The 22,211-nt window shown below is 42.3% G+C and overlaps 1 protein-coding gene across 2 annotated transcripts in view; it reads left to right on the plus strand.

Moving 5' to 3' along the window:
* The window catches only part of bcar1 (BCAR1 scaffold protein, Cas family member), a 99,959-nt gene that overhangs the window by 67,889 nt on the left and 9,859 nt on the right, over positions 1-22,211 (plus strand). For both annotated transcript variants that reach the window (XM_072695001.1, XM_072695000.1), the window contains exon 3: positions 19,331-19,474. In XM_072695001.1, the coding sequence (XP_072551102.1) occupies positions 19,331-19,474 (144 nt within the window). The remainder of the gene's footprint in view (positions 1-19,330; positions 19,475-22,211) is intronic.

Below are 22,211 nucleotides of genomic sequence, written 5' to 3' on the forward strand. Positions count from 1 at the left end.
GTATTTCATTTATGCAGTTATCTAATCAGCCAGTCAGGTGGCAGCAGTGAAATCACCAAAAGCATGCAGATATAGGTGAACAGCTGCAGCTACCAACTATCACAATGGGCCAAAATGTGACCTCAATTATTTTGAGTTTGGCATGATTGTTGGTGCCAGAATGTCTGGTTTGAGTGTTTCTAGAACTGCTAGTGTTTCTAGATCTACTGAGATTTTTAGCACAACAAACGCTAGAGTTTGCTCTGAATGGTGCAATAAAAAAATAACATTCAGAGACTACCGTACACATGCAAAACATGTCCAGTAGTGGTTGGGCTACAACAGCAGAAGACCATGTTGGATGCCACTTCTGTAGGCGAAGAACAGAAAGCTGAGGCTGCAGCACAGGCTTGCCAAAACCAGACAGTTTGAGAGTGGAAACCTGGTCTGATGAATCTGATGGGACACAGAGGGTAGGGTCAGAATTTGGTGCCAATAGCCTAAATCCATTGACCCAGCCTGTCTTGTGTTAACAGGGAGGGAATGTTTTCTTGGCACCTTTTGGGCCCATTTATATCAGTCAATCAGCACTTAAGTGCCACTGCCTATATCATTGTTGGCAATGTCCATCCCTTCAATTTTATATATCCTCCAGACAAACCTGCAGGAATTGTGTTATGCAGTTATGTCAACATAGGCCAGAATCACAAAGGAATATTTTGTTGAATCTTGTGGAATCCATGCCACAAAGAATAGAAGCTGTTTTTAGAGCAAAAGGTGTTCCTAAAAAAGTGCTCAATGACTCAATGTCTTCCTTTCATTTTGGAAGATTCATACCAGAGATAAAGCTTGTTATTGCGTTCCTCTCGCATCCTCTCCTCTTATACGCTCACTCTTTTTAGGCAGGAATAAACAATCCCCCCAAAGTGCTTAAGGCAGTGCTGATGAGAGAAAAGATAACCAGGAAGTCAGGAAAAGTGTGGCCAGAGAGGGACTGAAAGAAACAAAGAACGAACGGAAGAAAGAGGGCAGGATAAGGGGACGGAGAGAAAGGGTGGGAGGGAGGAGTAGAGTGAGTGAAATATACAGTAATAAATAATGCAGAAGTGTGTAGTGGTGGTGACCGTGAACATTGTTGAGTTGAGGGGCGGACTGAAGGGTGAGTAAGAGATTTGCAGTGGGACCTGCCTGCTCCTCTGAGACTCTGTACTGTAGTCAGGGACGCTGAGCCATATGCCAGGGGAGCATCATCAGGAGTGAATGAAATGAAGTGAAATGATTGAGGAAGAAGAGTAGAGGTGAAGTGCAGCTGCGTCCCCTTTAACTCCCACCCGTTCCACTCATTATAACCCCACTTACCAAGACTATACAGTCAAGTCACTTGGTCAGATCTACATGTATATAAATATAAGAGTTGTGTACAGTCTGACCAACAGTTCTGTTATTTATGAGTTTCATCTTTGGCATGTCTGGGCAGATCAATCTCAACTCAACTGTTCAATAACCTGAAAACTACTTTTGATTTTTTTTGTTTAATTTACATTAATATCAGTAATAACAAAAAATAAACATGAAAATAACAATAGTCATTGTGCACACAGCAGTCCATGTACTAAAGTACACATGCTTATATTTACATATATGCTGATGCAAACAAAAACAAAAAGACTATTAATCCACTGTAACTGTTCCATTGTATTTTCCCCAAATGCTCCTTCAATGTCACATGGCGCACCTCCATTCTTGGAGGAACACTAACTACATCAGCTAACAGGCACCCATTTCCCAATGATATGGCCAGCACTCAGACTCAGATTGCACCATTTCATTTTAAGGCAGAAGCCCTAGTTTTTATAAGGAGTTTCTTTGTGATTTTAGTCCCATCCGGATGTGCCATGTCCATCATTTTTACGGACTGTGTGCTCCCATGCCAGTAAAGATTCCGGCGCCTTTCACCTTCTGTAAAACGAGCCATAAAAACAACCTCAGGTTATATTCATCCAGTGCGATTCTACATGTGTCTTAATATGATAGATTTTGTCATATCCTGTGGAAGTTTTATGGAGATACTCAAAGATTCGTTTAGTTTCAGCGTTCATGGCACAGATACCTCAGGTCATTCAAGTCTGTGGCTAAACTCCGGTGTTGAACAACATACAACACTCAAGCCCAGAAGACGAGCCTAAAGACTCCTCAGAAGCACAACGCTAATGGCAATTCATTGTGTAACATAGCTGCTCATTTTCAAGCTAAAATTTCATTATTACTGTAAGTGGGTTATAATATATTATAATATTGGTTATTATCACATTTTTTGGAGGTGACAGCAGTGCTTAAATCGAGTAGCCACTCCCATACCGTGTCTTATCTCGTACTAATCAGTCATACATTTTTACAGACGTCCTGTAGTAAAATCAGCATTGGTCAGTGTGGGAACTGATGCCGCCTATGAGAACAGTCATTGGCTCATGAGCTTTCTTTTTGTTGGCTCACCATCGAAATCTGCATGAAAAAGGGCATGCTTCATATGAACTTAAAGAAGGCAGAAGAGTGCATGTCATTTACCGACCTGCACTAAAATCTCTAAAGGCCTTTAAGTCTCCAAGCTTAAATTTTTCACATGGTTGTGGGTTATAGTTGTGGGATCGACCTATTGATACGATACTCCTCAACCTCCTGTATTTAGATGAATGAAATCTTAAAAACGCTCTAATGCAGAGAACCTTGCAATTTTATTAGGTTACAAAGGCAGGGGCATTTAGCGTAGTAGAGACTTGTCAATGGGTGTAGCGTGCTCTGCCATACAAAGGGCAGCAGTGCTGTTTGATACACTAAACCAACTACTGATAATCAAGTCTATAAATACTGTCAGCAAGGCAGTTTTGAGTGAAAAGAAAATAATCAAACCATTGAGCCTAGATGAAGAGATTACGTGACACTGATAAATGTAATCAACAAAAATATTGAGTACCAGATTTTAAGACATCTTACAAAAGGTAATAAAGTGAACTGCTTGAGGGATGGTTTGTAGTTTGATTAATGCAGTTCATTAAGGTATTGTGCAATGGTATGCAATACTGAGCAAAAATCATCTTTCCATCCGTGCTCGTGTGCTTTCATCTCTGGTGGGGAGATGCTATAGTCCCAAATTAAGGTTATAATGTCGATAAGATTGGATAAGGTTTACTTTGACTAAATTAGCCCATGACCATACCCAAAGGATCCTTGTGTAAAATACTGGGGCCTTCTGAACTATTCCCAAACACGCGATCGATTGGAAAAACGAAGAAAGAGACACATGCACGTGTCAGCACAGGGGGCTGTGGAAAGCCTGGCTTTGAACAGACAGTGAGATAGGAGCTGAGCCGTGGCTCATTGATCAGTAGTCAAGGCCAGGGTTTGGACAGGGTGGAGGAGGGGAGAGCGGATCAATGCCGGCGGTCCTCAGGGCTCTAGCGTCATGGTACAGCTCACAGTTTACTGCTTACACAATATCTGCACCTCTGTCCAGCCTACGCCCTGCTCCACTGCTTCGAGAGGCTTCCAGAATGTTCTGTCAGTTTCTCCGCTATATTCTTGTAAACACCCTGTTTTACACCATAGATGTTGACAAGAGTTGGGTATAGTTCTCGTTGGCATTCCCTGAGTTTAATTCCAGCTCTATGAACTATATTCCTTCACTTTGTCATGTAAAGCTAACTGCAAGATCTCAGATCAAGTATTGAAGCCTTGTGCTAAACTAAAATGTCCTTTAGAGTTGTCCTTCTGGAGAAACACTCCACCCCCCACCTCTTACCCCTGCCACTTTCTCATTACAAGATAAGGAGGACATGCTGGGGAGAGAGGATGATGGACATAAACACCCACACACGCACACACAGACATCCTAAGAAGGGGGATCAAGTCAAATGCCCTGATAAAAATGTGAATCTGCATGAATTTTGGTTCATTCTTCTAAGGACTTGACCGATGATTCTCGACCGTGTTTGTATTGTAAGTACGATCGTAATGCCTCATTCGGCACTGAAGCACCCTTTTTTTAAGAATGAAAGGGTAAAAAGAGGCGGTGGGGGGTCTAGACTCAGCTCAGCTGTGCCCTGGCAGCGGGTGGCCCCTCAGGCTGCGGTGGAGGTCAGTAACACTGGATGTGAGGGTCTAATTGTGCTAAGGCAATGTCGTGGCAGCCGAAGCAACTGGGGCTGGTGTCAGATCAAAGTAGATTTTGAATGGGGTGTGGCGGCACGCGACATACAAAGCTCCAGCACACTCCTCTGACAGGCGGCAGTTTCTTCTTTCCCCAAGTGTTCTTTCCTCTTTCAACTCTCCTCCTCTTGTTTTTGAGATCCAGTTATTTTTATGTCTCATCGCTAGGCCAAAATAACCCACCTCTAAAACCATGGCAACAGTCATATCCCGCCCTAGATAGAAAAACAAACACGCCAGAAAAAGATGGCAGATGCCCCATGACTGTTGTATTTCCGTATAGGGCAACATATAAGATTGTCACAGATATATGCACAGTCATATTGGATATTATGACCACCTACCTAATAGTAGAAATAGGCACCCTTGACTTGGATGATACTAGCCAGATATTGTGGAATGGACCTCAATTAGATTATGAAAGGCGTTCATCAAAGAGGTTAACTGGTCCTCAATGGTACGTCGATTGCTCCGTACTACTTGTTGTCCCCCCTGGCATCAGTGGCCTTTGAGACACTATTGTTATGCCTTTGGGAGGCACTCAGTGTATAATAAGTCCATTCGTAGTACACATTCACTACGTTGGCTTTAGAACATCCAAGGAAGTTATTGGTTTCCAAGATGCTTACAAAACCTGGTGAACTGGCGACAAGGTCATGGACCTAAGTCATTGATGAGATCTATATATGCCCAACCTCATCATTTACAGGACCTAAAGAATCTGCTGCCTACATCTTAATGCCAGGTACAACAGGATAACCTCAGAGGTCTTGTGCACTCACACAGTATTAGAAATTTGGAAGGCGGTTTAGTATACATACAAGCAAAGCTGTTATATTGCGTAGTCCTGTTAGAACGTCTCATGAAGTCCACATACACACACACTTTCTAACTGTGGTTTAGTGATTAATGGAAGAACAGTGATCCCTCTTCATGGCAGCCACTTATTTATTGTAAACATTAGTCCACTTTGTACTTTGCCATTGTTGGAACCACAGAAAGCAAATGTTAGTGTTTATATTGCTGGTCACCAAAATGGCGCCTCCTGCACCGCGGGGCGTCCCTTGAAGCTCTTGTGCATGTGTGTTTTAACAATAGGGAGTCAGTAAGTTATGGACATTGACTATTCTTGGTTGACTCATTTGGCGGTCCAGCAAAAATAAACGGTCCAGTCCCCCTGCCCAGGAGTATCAGTAGTTATAATATTATTAAAAACCTAAATAAAGTGGAACATTGGCCCCTTAAATACATTTGTTTGCCTTTTTCCCGCTTTGAGTCTTTAGAACATACAACAGAACATGAGGACAATCTAATCCTTCCTTGACTAAGACTCCAAGGGTAGAATTTCCTAACTCTATATCCTCATGATGCTAACACTCTTCCCACTCGCCTAGTTATATATTAACCAGAGGGATGTGGCAATAGCAGCCCTGTTTGTACATTGACCTATTTGAGCAAATAAAGGCATAACAGGGGGAAGAAAGAGGGCTGAAGTGAAGGGGAGTGAGTTCACTGCTTAAAACTGGCAGTGAGTGCTGGGGTAGGAGTTGTCAGGGAGTCACAGGGGCACGTGGAACACCTAATCTTTTGAAGAATTCATAAGAATTAGAATGAGTGAGTGCACATGGAGCTAAACCCTTCCCCTAACGTTAATCTGAAAGGGATGGCTTGGCAAAGTTTATCCAGTTTTGCCCTTTAGCTAAATTAACCAAGCCAAGATAAGTTTGGAGTCAAAACTCTAAAGTAACTGCTAAAGTAGCTGACGAGCAACGGAAGCTTACACCAATCAGCCATAACATTAAAACCACTGACATGTGAAGTGAATACCAATAGATTGTCTCATTACAGTGGCACCAGTGGAAGTTGATGTGTTGGAAGCAGGAACAGTGGTCAAGAGTAAGAGACACTTTGACAAGAGTTTGGCTGTAGGAAAGTTGCAACGGCTAGACATTAGTTGTGGGGTGTTCCTGGTATGCAGTGGTCAGTGCCTATAAAAGTGAGAATAATCAGTCACCGGGTCATGGACTCCCAGGGCGCATTGATACGATCCATGGAGGCTCCATCTCAGAACAGGACTTACAGGATCTGCTGCTAACGTCTTGCTGCCAGATACCACAGGACACCTTTATGGGTAACAGTATGACCTACAGTGTCAGAAATCTATTAAAATTGGAGCAAGCTTCTGACACAAAGCGTGTCTTGGTTAAATTAAGCGTAAATGGATTTATGTACATGAACGATTGCTTGAGCCATTTTCTTCCTTTAATATGAGTTAGTTCTTGCGGATCTTTCTGAATTAGCAGTCAAGGGAGTTGCGCTGGTGTGTAGATGTTTGGGGCAGTAGATGATGAAGAGCTGTTGGATGTGAAGTTGTCCTTTTTGTGGATGGGAGAAAACAGAATTTAGCCTGCTTATCACTTCCTGTCCCTGATGGCCCGGTTTTAACTTTGCAGAATATACCGATAAGAGAGCCTGGCTTTACAGTGAGGTGCGAAGGGAGGCAAAGAGTGAGAGAGGGAGGGGGGGGGAGAGAGCGAGAGAGAGAGTAAGAAAGAAGAACAGTAAGGCTTGATTAAGATTCTGCCGTTGGTCTACTGCGCAGCCTGCTCAGAAAGTAAATGTATAATCCCTGGAGAGTTAGCAGAGGCTCACCTGCACATGAGGGAGGGGGTGGAGAAGAGGATGGGGAGGAGGAGGAAGAGTGCACGAGAGCTTATCTGCAGGACCGGGTCTTATTAGGAGAAGAGAGGGAGGGATGAGGGATCGTGAGCAGAGAAAGAATGAACCTGTCTTTGACCTTTCACTGGCAATACCGTGTTACAGTCTCTTGGAGCTGGAGTCATACATCCAAAACTCATGCAAAAAGCTATGATAATAATCCATTATATGGGCAATTTGTGCATCTTGGTGTGTGTAGTGCATGTTAGTGTTGCCATCAGGCTCAGACTTGTCACTACCGAAAATTGTAGCAAAGTGGTCCAGAGGACTATGACCCGAGGTGACTATGACTTGCTCTCTCCCTGTTAGTAGATGTCTCTCTCTCTCTCTCCCCACATCACTACAGTGTGATGCTGGCCGGCACAGGCGCATAAGAGCTGGGTACCGGGCGCTTTACTCAGAGCGTGTTGATTGGCCAGTAACGTTGCATCAGTGGCTGTTTGAAATGAGACAGTGGCTGGTTGTGCATGTGTCTTAAAAAGCATGTGTCAGTCCTCACTCTCCCAGCATCTGAAGCATTATATGTAATAGGGGGAGAGTTCTAACAAGTGGGTCGGATCTAAAAATGGGGGAGGAAAATTGATAATTCACTTTTAGGCTTTATGTACTGAGTGGACAGTATGTTTTTTGTTGCTGTTCTACATTGATAGCAAGCATCACACATGCAGGAAACGCAGCTGCATATGTTTGTGCGTGTTTGTGTATATACATGTATATTGTAGGCTTTTTTTCTGGATTGCAGGTCTATAATCTCTGGCAGGGCTCTTTCTGCACATTCCTGTGTGCTGGAGTTTCTCCTCCCTGCCTTCCCTCCAGCTACACACACTCACTCACTCACTCGCTCACACAAACACCGAGCCATGAACAGAAAACGTGCCCTGAATGTAATGTTCAGAACAGGCTTTCTTCTCCCCCACCCTTCAGATCCCCCAAATAAGTCTTAATGAACAGAAAGCTCTTGATTGTTTTGTTGTTGTTTGTGTTATAATGCAGACCCAGTGCTTTAGTGTGGCTGCAGCACTAAGAGAGAGAGACAGTATTCCTGGGCCTCATTGCACTGCACTGGCTCATGTGTTTTTCCCCAAGAGTGATATTCTCATTGTCCCCACATCACTGCACACTGATGGAGCTGTGGAGGCTGCAGGCAGCAGTTAGCCTCTCCTCTACTGTCCTTCTCTCTCTTCTCGTCTCTTCTCTCGGCTTCTCCTCAGTTCTCTTCTCGTCTCTTCTGTTTTCTCTTCTGCTCCTCTTTCTTCTCTTGTGTTCTCTTATCTTTTCACCGTCTTCTCTTTTCTTTTCTTGACTTTTGCACACTTTTCTTGTCTTCCCTTCTCCTCCCTTATCTTCTCTTGTCTTCTAGAGTGGTTGGAGTGAAGGATGGTGATTGAAGGAAGGAGAGAGGTAGCTAGAGAGAAGTAAAGAAAGAGAGAGAGAGAAATGATGTGTCTATAGCATGAAGCATGCTGGCTAAAATAATTCAGGACTCCAGGGCAGGGCCATCTACCAGCCACCCGCTGCAGCTGTGCCCTAGGCCCAGGAGCTCAGGACTGGGTAGTTCAGATCTGGGGCCTTCATGGGTTGCATCAGTGAGCCTTGGACACTCATGGCTCTGTCGACAGTTCAGTGGTTGTACTTCCTTGGACCACTTTTGGTAGGTACTAACCACTGCATTCAAGAGACTCCTCATAAGACCCAGTCCTCTAGCCATCACAATTTGGCCTTTGTCAACCCCCATTTTGCCCTGCGCACACAGGAAAAGGCATATATATGTGACTGACACACATATATATGTCTGTGTGTGTGTGTGTGTGTGTGTGTGTGTGTGTGTGTGTGTGTGTGTGTGTGTGTAAGTAAGAGAGAGAGGGTTCACATGCACAGCTCCAGCTCTTGACTTGTCATTAGCTCCTCACAAAGCCAGTGTGGGACAGGGCAGGGTTGGTCCTCTCTGTGTAAACACAGGGCCTCTTGCAGCCGTTTTATTTGTGCTCCAGTGGCTCTCATCAAAGGCCTGGGATATTACAGCCAGGCACAGGGCTCATTTTGTACTGCACTCAGTTAAAAGACCTGGAAAAGCACAGGTCAGAGTGGAGGAACAAGCTGGTGCAGACACACAAAGACACACACACACACACAAACACCTGTGTAACAGGTTCACTCAAGTTCATTTGCTGATAAGTGTATTTTTAATCTCTGTATATGCAGTGACCAGAGAACATACAAGTGGTTCCTGTTAGGCCCTTGCTCCAGTCGCTATGATGTTTTACTGTCCTCTTGTCAAGTTCACACATCAAAGCAGACCAGATCTGTTCTTGGCGCTCTAATGGAAACCAAATGTTACAGCATGTAGTGTCCACGTCGTTGTATGACTACCTTTCTAGACGAAGACTCTGTACATAAAGATAGCATGCAGCTTTTGGTCTCAGATGCACTCTATGTCCAAAGCTTTGTGGACACTGACACAGAGATTCAACTGCACATAAACAGCTTGTATAATGTACACCCAAAAGCATGACCAATTGAATAGGACGCTTGAAAGGAACTACGTATGAGCCTGAGGCCTCCATGCCAAGTGTCTGCAAATATACTGTGCAAATGTTTTAGGCGTGAAAATTTGAATTACAAAATCAAGCGGAACTTCTAAGTGTTGGAGCTCCATCCAGTACCTTTAGGATGAGTTGGAGTAGCGTTTGTGATCCAGAACTAATCATCCAGCTGGATGATACCTGACCCCAGTAGTGGTCTTGTGGCTGAATGCAACTCGATCCTTACAGTGGTGTACCAAAATCTAGTGGAAAGCCTTCCCTACAGAATGGAGACAGTCACTGCAGCGGAGTGGAAACCAACTCTTTTTTGATACTCTTGATTTCCGAGGAAACAGTGGAACGTCAGGTGTCCACAACCTTTGGCCACCTATTATATGATGACATCATTGGAGATATGTTTATAATGTTAGATCTTTTACTGAAGCTTTACTGTGTGTGTCTGTTGTTGGTAATACTATATATCACACTCGCAAACACACACGCACACATACACACGTCGAAGGGCCGCAGCCTCTGGCTAACCTTTGATCGCAGGCCGCAGGGCTGATGTGGTCTCCAAGGAGACGCACTCATTTCACTCTTATTAATGCATGCTGGGGACAGGCCTGAGTGTTGTGTTGCCAGAAGCAGTGTCAGAATCAGTGTGTATGTGTGTGTGTGTGAGAGAGAGAGAGAAATTAGGCATGCAAACACAATCAAACACTTCTCCAGCCAGGGCAAAATAAGAACGCAGGGGCAGAAGGAGCAAAAGAACAGTGGAGAAGGGAGAAGTGAGATGAGGCTGGAGAGAGCAAGAGATAGATAGGCAATAGAGGAGAGTTGCGGATGAGCGTATGTGGCATTCAGGCATGCAGCACGTAAATTGGTTTTGCAAGACAGAGGGAGGGAGAGAAAGAGAGATAAAGAGATGCAGAGAGCAAATGATGATACACCTCTAAGGGGCAATGGGAAGAGATAGAGATGCTGGAAAAGATAGAGCAAGGCAGAGGTATGCAGGCAGTTCCAATAAGAAGGTCAAGAAGAACTCCTCACTCCAAAAAAATACATTTTCATGTGAATTAATGTCAAATATGGTTAATATATCTAATATCTTAATTTTTTAGAACATATTACATATTACATCTTATTTTTTATAGATGTTATCTAATGAAAGCAAAGATAGATGTTAGATGGGCTTTTATTGGACAAATCACTAGGTTTAACAAAATGCTTTGGAAAAGGAGTGTGTGTGAAAAGCAACGTTAAAGCAACGTTATAGAAAATTTACATTTCTTGCTTTGAGGGTCCCCATATATTCATATTATACTTATATATAAGTATAATTTGTGCTTTGATCCACCACTAAATACAAGCTTTTCTGGACAAACTGCAAGATACAGAACTGTCACTGAAAGTAAAAGAAGCATGAAGCATGAAGACTGACTTGGTACACAAATTATGCAGTGTTATGCACAGTTGGGAAAAATAGCAGCAGAACAAGCGAATTCACCTACAGAAATAAAGTTCTTTCAAGGCCTCTATGCGACCATATAAGCACACAGTACGACCAGGACAAAGAAAGACATAAAACAAGGGATGAGTGTGAGTGTCAAGTTGTTGATTGGCACGCTGTCACACCCAGTCCATTCATGTCAGCAATGTGGAGCATGTGTCTGGGGGTTCTTGAGTGGCTCTGTGTGGATTAAGGATGGTGGTCTCGCTGTCTCCAAAAGCCCTGCAGAGCCCCTTAAAAGCAGCAGCCTGACCCCCACACACGCCACATGCCACGTGGCACAAGCCTGGAGCTGTACACATAGACACATGCTTGCTCGCACACGTGTGGAGTTAATTAGCCGCTGATTAATCCAACAGAGTGTGTTTCGGAGGGGAAAGGAGGACCATAAATCTCTCTTTCTCTGGCTCCTGTGCTGTAAGGTTGTTGTTCTGCTCATGGTTCTGTCTGATCTGGGTCAGTCAGCAGCTGCCCACTGTAAAGCCCCCTTTAATTTTGGCCTTAACCATTCTTAAAGCTGAGGAAAGATTAGAATCACGCACACACTCGACAGAGCGTTCTGCCCTGTGCCAGAAGATTCTTTATCCAAATCCCACATCCAATGTGGAAGATGCTAAACTGGTCAGCGCAATACTGCCCACATTAAACTCACACACTGGCCAGCTATGAAAACAGAGTTAGATGGACTTCAGTCAGAATGCCATAAAAACGAAACCCTCTGATCCCAGAACGAAAATTCAAGCAAGTGGAGTGGGCACTTTGAAAGCACAGCTGCATGGATGCCCTAGAAAGTCGGCTGTATGTGGGAATATGTGTGTGTGTGAGTATGAGTATAGCTGAAAAGGCACAGATGTGGCTGCTTTGGCACCCACATCACACTCTGTCACACAACCCAGCTGAGCATGTTCAGAAATACTTGCAGTTATAGTGTATATATATATATATATGTGTGTGTGTGTGTGTGTGTGTGTGTGTGTGTGTGTGTGTGTGTGTGAACCCTTTTGATGCTTCAGATTTCTGGCCCATAGAAATACATTCATACCTTGAAATTGAAATTATTAGCCCTACCCACAAACTTTTGCACTTTATAAAAGGGTTAGATTCAAAAATGTCTTGGACAGAAGGTACACAGCATCGTTTCCCTGTAACTCAGGAAAATGTAGTAAAGCTAGATGTAGATTTTTTATTAGTTAATAAATAGAACAAAATAACTACTGGGTGCACATGAGACAACTGTAGTGACAATTTATGGGTGTGTGCAACAGTTTAGGATTACATTTGTAGAGGAGGAAGATACAATTAATGTGTGTGTGTGTGTGGGGGGGGGGGGGGGGGGGGGGTCCAGTTTTGCTTAAGACCCCAGTCCAAGTCCAATTTTCCAATTTTGCTTAGAGCCCTAAGAAAGCCAGGACCAACACTGGCAAGTCGTTAGCATTGTGTAAACTGCATAACTGCATGCATAAATTATCACACGCCTCAAACCACAACAAGCTGTGGTTACTAACACTGAATGACATACAGTTCTTCATAAAAAATGGTCAAACCAAATCAATGTGGTTTTGGAGGAACTATGTAATGATTTAGGCCTGCAGCTGCACAGTGCTGATTGATGGGGGACAAGCTTCCATCCTCATAGCTCCAATGCAAAACCCCAGCGTCACAATAAACAGATGCCGACACTAGTCATGCGGACAGTGGAGGTAATAAAGCCATTCAGCTGCGGGTGAACAATAGATACCCAAATGCCAACCGGACACACACATATACACATACACGCACACAGGGACCTCCTACCTGCACCCCCTGTTCTCACACAAAACCATGCAGAGAGGACAGCTTGCTCCACAGATGGCCAGTGTGAGAGTGTGGTGGGGGTTAAAAGGGGATTCTTATGCATGGCCACTTTATATATATATATAATATGTAAAAGCATTGAAAGTTGCGTGTCTTTGTATTCAAAGGTCACAGACTGTGCATTTCATAACCTCATAGTTTAGCCAGTACCACACTGTAAGGATTAAGGTCAGCTGTCCAGTTAAACTAAATGAAAACAGCCTGGTCTTAAAAAATGGGTTATAGGGTAATACTGTCAATTTGCTCTATACTAAATTGGTTGAATTATAATATTATATTGCAGTGTTATGTATTAATCTTTGTTTTGTATCTGGGATAAGTGAGGTAAAGTAATTATGCTTTTAGCATGTGGAGTTGCCACATATATCACAAATGCCACATGTTCTAGTCATTGATTGCAAGGATATGCAGCCAAGTATTAAAAATAAAAGCTGAAAGTCTACACTTCAGCCGCTTCTTGATTGCTTCAATTATTGCTTGATTTCAGAGCCACTGAGGTGGTGTTGAGAGGCAGAATTACAAACATTGTGTGACTGCTAAGTGCTTATGGGTCTGACTGATATTAGCTCTTTCCCTCCAAAATAAATAAATGTGTTCGTGTTTAAGCTTTGGTCAGTAATCATATGTATTTGCATGCAGATGTGTGTATGAACTTTGTAAGTTGAAAAGCTTGTCTAGGTCAAATAACAGAGTTATATTGAATTAGTAGTGTTTACCAGATGTTGTGACGACTGTTCCAGTAAACTCCACATGCAGGTTAAGTTGTAACATTTGCGATCATTACACTTTCAACTAAATTAGATGGCTAGATGCATGGATGGATTGATGGACTTCATTTTCATTAGTATCAGCAATGTGCAAGTTGTTTGTATAAAATATTATTAATCACATTATTAATCATTTAAAATTATTAGTAAATTTAGTACAAAACTAAATGTCTTTGCTTGCACCCCACTGTCACCTCCAGAACAGTTCCATTTAATCGTTATGTTGACGGCTCTCAAATGGTCCAGAAGCAACAAAGCCATACACGTCTGGAATGCTGCGGTTTAGAGTGGTGGCATGTGTCTGTGTGTCAGCTGGGGTCACAGCTAGTGTAGTGGGGGGTCCCTCGGCTTTGGAAGGGGCTTTTGGGTGAGGTGCAATCTGTTCCTCTTTATTGAGTGACCCTCACAGACATGGCGGGGCCTGTGATTTTGGCTTGTATTCAGCTGTCATTGGTCAGAAAGTGAGTGCTCCTCTATTGTCCCCAGCACGGCACCAGGGAGTGTCCACTTCTTTTTGTGACATCATCATTACAACACCCGCCCCTCCTCCTCCAAAACTAAGAATGTTGTGACAGCTGGTCTCTTCCCAAAACACACACACACACTCATCCAGCTCCTTCATTGACTAATACGCTTTTAGTTAAATTGATGAGTGGGTGGGCCGTCCTCAGAAGGCCATATGTTCTTCCCTATCCTTATTGATAATTCACATTATTGATTGCCAGTTTTTTGGATGGCCCTTCAGCAGGTCTCAGTGGGCTGTTGAAGGGCTCTATAGGGGCTAAGGGCAGAAATGAGAAAGAGCAGAGGATGCCAGCAGATTTAGCTTCGCTAAATGGCTGCATAATGGATAAGGTGGCTTTTAATCTCCTCAGATGCTTAAGGGATTGTTCTCATGGATAGGTGTGGGATCAACTCATGATTACCTGCATTCGTCTGCAGATTATAGGTAGTTATGTGCTACTTGTGTGTGTTAAGAGTAAACAATTTATTGTTTGTTAATTGTTATCACTAAATTGGCCAAAGCTGAATTGCATATGCAAATTAGCCTCTATGGTGCTCTGTGAGCATTCTGTGAGACTAGAATTTCATAAGGTGCAGCTATTTGGCAATCTGGCTAACAATTAATTGCTCTGACTTTCAATACATCAATTTGAAGAGGATAGTATTGATTAAAAGAGAATTGTAAATTACCCAGGTTTATCAATTACCTCAGATGCAGTCCATCATCCAAGATACTTTTGGTATCTGAAGTTTGCTTTTGTGGTGTAGAATGGTATATTACAAATCCAGATCTTACAAACACATCCAGATCTTAATGTGACACGTTGTGCAGATGATAATGTAGTTCTAATCTCCAATAGAATTGGACACTCAAGTTCACCATGCCCAATGTCGAGGGGTGGAAGGCCCCTAGCATTGGGTTGTGGAGCAGTGGAGCAGTTCTCTGGAGTGATCGAGCTCCATCCATTATCTTCTGTGTCTCACTAATGCTCTTATGACTAAATACAGTTTTCTAACATTTAATGCAAGTCTTTCGCATAGGAGAAGATGCTGTTACTGCAACAAAGGTGTTCAGGCTCTCTATTTGATGTTATGCTGGACAAGCATAGGACATGTCCTTAGAGGTTTGAATATATAATGTTTAGGTGTTTCATCATCTAACAAATAATAATGCATGCTAATCTTGTCACAACAAGTGTTTGCTAATGCATTTTAATCTATTGCAAGGCATATCACTATCACAGTATCTTGCAGTAGGATTACAATAGCAGTTTGTCTACAGTTGAAGACTTGTCTGGTTTGGTTATGTAAATGAAACAGAACTTAATGAAGTATAATGGCTTTATTTCAGTAGGCCTGTCTATGTTGAATAAAACAGCACAGTGTGCACATCACCACAGGAAATGTTCCCATAAACTACAGTCATGGCTTGAGACTAGGGGTTGAAGTACTACAGGAAAAGTACTACAGGAAAAAAACTTCTCCCAAGCTCTTCACAGGGGTCATCGGGTAGGCACCTCCCTTCGTCAGTGTTTTGCCGAATTAAGCCCACGGCACCTCCGGAAGCCTCAACAGTGAGGGTTGGAGGTTCCCTCCTAGGTCACTTTACAGAACTATCACTTTACCAGCTTCATTACTGTAACTCCCTGGTGACTGAAGCCTTACCTAGCCTCACTGGCACCGTTAATGCATGCTCAGTACCGCCAGTTCCATGTGGACTGTACACACTACAACACTGTACACACCTGCATTACATCGCCGTAACTCCACACTGGCCTCGCTAGTGACTAAGGCCATACCTAGCCCCACTGGCACCGAGTCAGAGGGATATAAAGTATATGGAGGGTGGTTATAAAAAATATGTGGTTATTGATATTGGTAGATGAAAGAATCAGGGGTAAGGAAAGATAAAGAGAGTGAGAGTGAGAGTGAGAGTGAGAGTGAGAGTGAGAGAGAGAGAGAGAGAGAGAGACGAAAAGGACCAGAGAACAGGCAGATGCTGGAGAGTGGAATTAGCTGAGGCATATTGTCAGATTTGTTTAATGGGTAACAACTTAATTGGCTGTTTAGCAGGGCTGTCACATAGCCTGTGACAGGCTATCTGAGAGAGAGTGCAAATATTATTATAGGATCAGAGAGACTTCCATTAGTCATTCAGGGCAATTCCAACCACACGGGTTGAAAGGCTGAAGTTCAGGGGCTCCTCCCGTTCTTTCTGTCATCCTGTGTGTGCACGTTTTTTGAGGATACACTTAAGCAAAAAGCCACACCAAATAGTGATCATGTAATATAAAATATATTATACTTGCGAGTACAGATCATGACAACAGCATATGAGTATAAATAATAATAATATGTTTTATATATAGGGCATCTTTCACCACCCTTTGAGTGCTTTACAAATGCAGTACATTATAACATAGATTAATAATAATTCATCATTAATCTTAATTTTAGATAGGAAAAGGGAGAGAAAAAGACAGAATTATGAGACAGAGTAAAGGTTAGAAAGTCTTTAGCAGAAACATCAGTACAGACTTGAGGACATTAGGGTGGGGAATTCCACTGACTTGGGATCTGCCACCCATTAAAGAGAAAGTAGTGTAGGGACAGCAAGTAGACTGTTGTCTGAGAACCTGAGGGCAAGAGGGGGCTGTTGGGGTGGAGGAGCTCCCCGAAACAATAAAGGCTTTTAAGGGTTTGGGAATTGACTTTTCTACTAGTTTTAGGCAGGACACCAGTAACAAGAGAGTTACAGTAATCAGTATGTGAGAATATAAAGGACCAGTGGACCAGTGTTGAAATGCCAGTGGAGATAAGATGAGAGAGAAGTACATCATAATTTATCTAATGTCGAATGCGGCACTCAGATCAAGGAGGAGAAGAATGCTTATGGACCTGTTATCAGCAGCATGCAGTAGGTCATTTACAGCTCTTAATAGAGCTATACTTTGAGCAAGAAGTCCAGACCCACCCATAAATGCAGTTATGACTGAGGAGGAGATGGGGTGGCGGTGGAACATGGAGAAATGGAAATATGGAAATTTGTTGGACCTTAGTATGGGAGAAGGAGAAGGAGTTTTGGGAATGTTCTACCTCCTAAACCTCAACCTCAGTTATCTCATACCTTCATTTAAAGAGGGAATGATGAGAATTAAACAAGTTCAGTGCAACACTTTTTTATATTGAGGTATTATTGAGGTAACACTTTAATATCATTCCCAATGTCCATATACTTACATGTACATCAGTACATTTCAGAGTATTCCAAAAGCAGGCTTTTTAAACTTTATGTTCTCTGTGTCGCTTGTTTTTATGGGTGTGTACTGCTGGAACTGGAGCAAGTAGTCTTACATGTCTGGCCCAAAACCCAACTCCACCCTCGGGATGTGTTCGACCACTTCAGAGTCACTGTCTGTGTGTGATGATATATAGTCACAACTGTTAAAGTTAAGCTTGGTGAAATTACATGTTACAGATGTATTGACAACACAGTTCTGCACTTTCTAAAACAGAATTACTATTAATTTGCTCATTCATTTGCTTAATTTAACATAAAAAAATGTGTGTGAAAAAATTATGGTTCTTTTAAATAAAATGGTACTTTGTTTTCACTATTAATTCATATTAATTTCAGAAAATAATTATAAATAGTGTTTACATGAGCAGAACAAAAATATGAATTAACATTTGTCTTCTGTAGAGGACGTGTTTACTTATTTACATTTAGAAAATCAACAGAATGTGCCATTTAAACAGGAAGTCAATCTTTTGCATGAGACTATCTCTAATCAGAATAATTCATATTTCTGTGGGATAGTATGCAGCATGCATAGAATGTGTATGTATGAGAATAATATGATCTAATATGATCATATGATCTGACTGAAGCAAAGATAGGTTACCATGTAGGGATTAAGGGAATAGGCAAATAACACCTAGTGATAGCAACACATACACTGAGACGCACGAATACACACACGCATACACATATGCAAGTGTTTACTTTCCCATGACACACCCAAGTTCAGATTAATGAAATACACTGACATAGCAAACGAATACCCATGAATAAAATAAGTTACATCAGTTTTGTCTTTTAGACGTACTTTACTTTGTTGGGGTATTTACGATGATAAAGCGAAATATAGCCATGTATGACAACATGTCACATGTCAAAATGTAGTTTAGCATTTGTCGCACTACATTCAATGAAACCAGACTGATTATACTCTTTTGAACAGTGCAGTGTTCTTTGTATTTACATTACATTTATCGCATTTGGCTGACACTAATATGCGGAGAGTCTTAGAATTTGCATCTTTTTACACAAAGAGCAGAATATAGGGTTAGGATTCTTGACCAAGGACTTTTATTGGTTTAGTGGAGTATGCTTGTTCAACCAGGGGAATCGAACCCCAGTCTGCCACAGGGAAAGCATTGTTGTTACCTACATCCTTCAGTACTCATGTTATCCACAATATACTAATATACAATACTGATATACTATACTACATTGCATTTTTCAGTGTACCAGGCAAACTCTTAAGGTTCAAGGTCAGACTCTCAGCAAGCAGAGTATTTTGATGTAGCACCATAAGGCTGAAGCTTACAGTCATTAAGAGGTGATATAATCAGTCACTCTGCTATGTCAGTAAGGGGTGTCGTGTCTGATGTGTAGATGAGCAGCAGATATCTGTGCACTGTGAGAGTGGTATTATGAGTGTGCTCGGTGGTGAAAATACCACGGCACAGTTTGTTTTCATTTCCCAGACTCGGGAGGTTGGTTCAGTTCTGAGAACGAAAGGCAGAGAGTAAACAGGCTGACAATAGGACGGCCTCTGTTCCCACGGTGAACCCACGTTTGTTTTGGAGGGGTTGGGGTTAACAAGGTGGACAGGTCACTACAGCAGAGTTTAGGGTCACTTATGAAGCCTTAGGAAGCACCGTTTTAACATAATTGTCATGGCTTGGCCTCAGGGTCTAGCTTCATTTGCTAAATGATTTGTTTCTCAGCAATTTAAAAGCCTTTTTATAAGGTGTTTTTTCATCTGGCACACAGACTGCCAGCTAAGCCGAATTTAATTTCTTTATCCAAACTAATTCTTAAACTAGGTGCAACTGCTTTGCATAATGGGGGCACTGGCAACTTCTCGCTGTTTCTGTTTTGCTGCCTGTATGCTTGCAAGCAGAACACCCCATTTTGAATGAAGCCAGGTTATATCATCAGTCTTCTCTAAACTGTGTCTTTAACTCTCTCCCTCTCTCAGGTGGTGGTGCCTACACGGGTTGGTCAGGTGTATGTGTACGACACAGGGAAATCGGAGCAGGATGAGTATGACGTCCCTCGACACCTGCCTCCCTCCCAGGACATCTACGATGTGCCACCAACCCGCAGCCAATACAACCAGCAGGTACAGTGCTTCCCGCACATTGAACAAGCATTAGCACCTTGCATGCATATGACTGCTTCATTAACAGTGTTGTTCTGCTCAACTCAGAGCACTCTCTTCACTTGTGAAATGGATTACCTTTCTGTGTTTTTTTATTTTTCAACAAAAAATACTGCAGACATATACCTACCTACACAGTCTACCTAAACACTCTCATCTGCATGTGTTAATGTTGATGAAGATATACCAAATGAAATACAGTCTTATGGAAAAGTTTTAACCCTCGTGAACAAATGGCACATCTTTTTTAATTGATAAGTAGTAAACACAGCCTTTGTGAGATTTTGCAAAGAAGAGTAGGACATTTTCAGTGATGATAATTAGCTTGATTCTATAAGATGCCCAAATATTTACGCATGTAAATATTGTGATGATTTTTATTATTATATTATTATTTAATTATCTCATTGCTATATCTGTGCAGTAGGATTTACAGTAAGAGAAACATGCCTGAAGCTACTCCTTCCTAATCCAACATCCTATAAATTCCATCTCTACCTTGTACACGCATCTACAACAAGTCTGTGCAATCCTCCACCGCCCTGTCGCCTCTCTTTCATCTATCATTCCTGGCTCCACATATCAGAGGGGGGACTGGCTCCCTACTCAAAGCAGAAGCCACCCGAACCCCAGCCCAAAACTCCTCTGATGTCTCCCCCCCTCTCTTACAGACTCCTTCCAAATTACCATAAGCCAAAGGCATAGTCCGAACTAGCAAAATATGTTTTTTGGCAAAAGGTACCCAATGTTTTGCATAAGACTGTATTGAGGAGAGGAGAGTGAACATGTACATGCTGTTGTTTATTAGTTGAACATGTAGCACCTTTGTTGGTGATTCTTCATAGAACACTCTTGAAAACCTCTTGGTTCTGTAAAGCACCTACAGGGTTCTGTTTCTGTGTTCAGTACTTTTCTTCAGTACTTTAGAACCCTTTTTCTCTACTTCTACTCGAGATGTTTCTGTAATACAGCCCCAGGTTATACCTTCCTTTGTGGCTCACGGAAACAAGTTGAGCCGTATTTTTATTCACGCCTATTTCCATTGAGAAGCAAAACTTTTATGAGAATTTGAATATGAGGAAATATTATTGCGCAAAATCTTGTTTTGGGGAAAGGATTAGCAATCTTTACTGTTTTTGATATTAGACATGAAAATAAATAAAGGGAAGTGTAAGGTTCGGACTCCAAAAATGATGCTTGAACATGTGGATCCAGAATGTAAGTTAATTGGAAATGTGTCATTAATTATGTAATTGTGTAATTACATTTACACACTATAGCAAAAAGACAATCGCTCTACTTTGATAGTGGTTGGGGAGAGCGCTAACCACTGCATTTATGGGACAGCACAATTAGTCTTACTGTCATGACTCCCGAGCCGTGGACAACCTGAGCAGCACTCCACTGGGCTAATTGAGCCACTCAGAAGCTCCTGAATTCTGAGCTCTAGAGCTGAGCTCCTTTAGAAGCTTAGAGCGAGGCTGTGGGAAAGTAGTTAGAGGTACATGATTAAGTCCAGGGTCTATGAGAACTATGACTCCTGGATTGCCTGATTCATTCAATATGTCTGACCAGTCAGATCTTCTGATGTCACCAGCGTGAGATTAGAGTGTGTGTGTGTGTGTGTGTGTGTGTGTGAGATGATGATAGATGGCACATCTTTTTCTCTGTTAGCTCAAACACTCGGCCAGGCTGGTCATCCGTCTGTGAAGAGTTTCCGTTCTCATTAATATTTGATGTGCTGGGAATAATAAATCCACACTATCTCACCATCTCTCTCTCTCTCTCGTCTGATTTCACTGTCTCTCGCTTTCTCTCTGTTTCTCTCAGCCTGTGTTGTTAAACTCGTGTGGACTCAGAGATTGCACATCTATTTTGGGCTGAGGTCACGCATTACTCGCAGGGGAAGTAGATATTTTAGTGTCTGGAGGCGTTTGAGTATGTGTGTGTGTGTTCTGTGTGTCTGAAATTCCTTACAAAGTGTACGAAGCAAAGAGTGGTGTATATGTGTGAAGGCTGCCAGCAAGATCAGCTCCTTAGGACTGCAAACAGACACACACACACACATGCGCAAACAGACACTGCCCTGAAGCAGATAGAAGCAGGCCCACAGTAAAGGCCATCCACACACACACCAGCTTCCAGAAGCATCTACACAGAGAGAGAAGCAGAAAGCAGAGGAAGAGAGAGAGTTAGGAAGGAAAAATAGAAAGAAATAGGAAGGGAGGACAGAGTGGAAGACAAAGAGAGAGAGAGGGATTGAGAGAGAGAGAAAGACAGTGAGTGAAGATGAGAGATAGGGGAAGAGAGGGAGAGAAATTAAATAGACCATTAGAAAGATGCAGTACACCACATAATACCTCTGCTTTCAGTAGTACATTTTGCAGTAGCTATATAAATAAAATGTTGTGTTGTTCAAAAAATCATGAAAAGATTGTATCATGAGAATCGTGTTCTAAACTGGGTCAAATCGTGAACCAAGGACACTGTTTTAGCCTTAGCTTTTATATCAGCTGCAGCGTATTATTGTCTAACTGTAAAATCAGCCTCCTACGCACTGTCAAACCACCCACTAACTTATTAACACATGGGTTTTTTGGGTTTTCTGGGTATGCAAAGTCCATCTATCATACTCAAAAAGCTTCACACATTTAAGTTACCTCAGACTGGTGCTCTCCTGTTCTCTTTAACACTCCAG

This window comes from Salminus brasiliensis, chromosome 13 (assembly GCF_030463535.1).
Source record: "Salminus brasiliensis chromosome 13, fSalBra1.hap2, whole genome shotgun sequence".
In the NCBI taxonomy this organism is placed as follows: domain Eukaryota; kingdom Metazoa; phylum Chordata; class Actinopteri; order Characiformes; family Bryconidae; genus Salminus; species Salminus brasiliensis.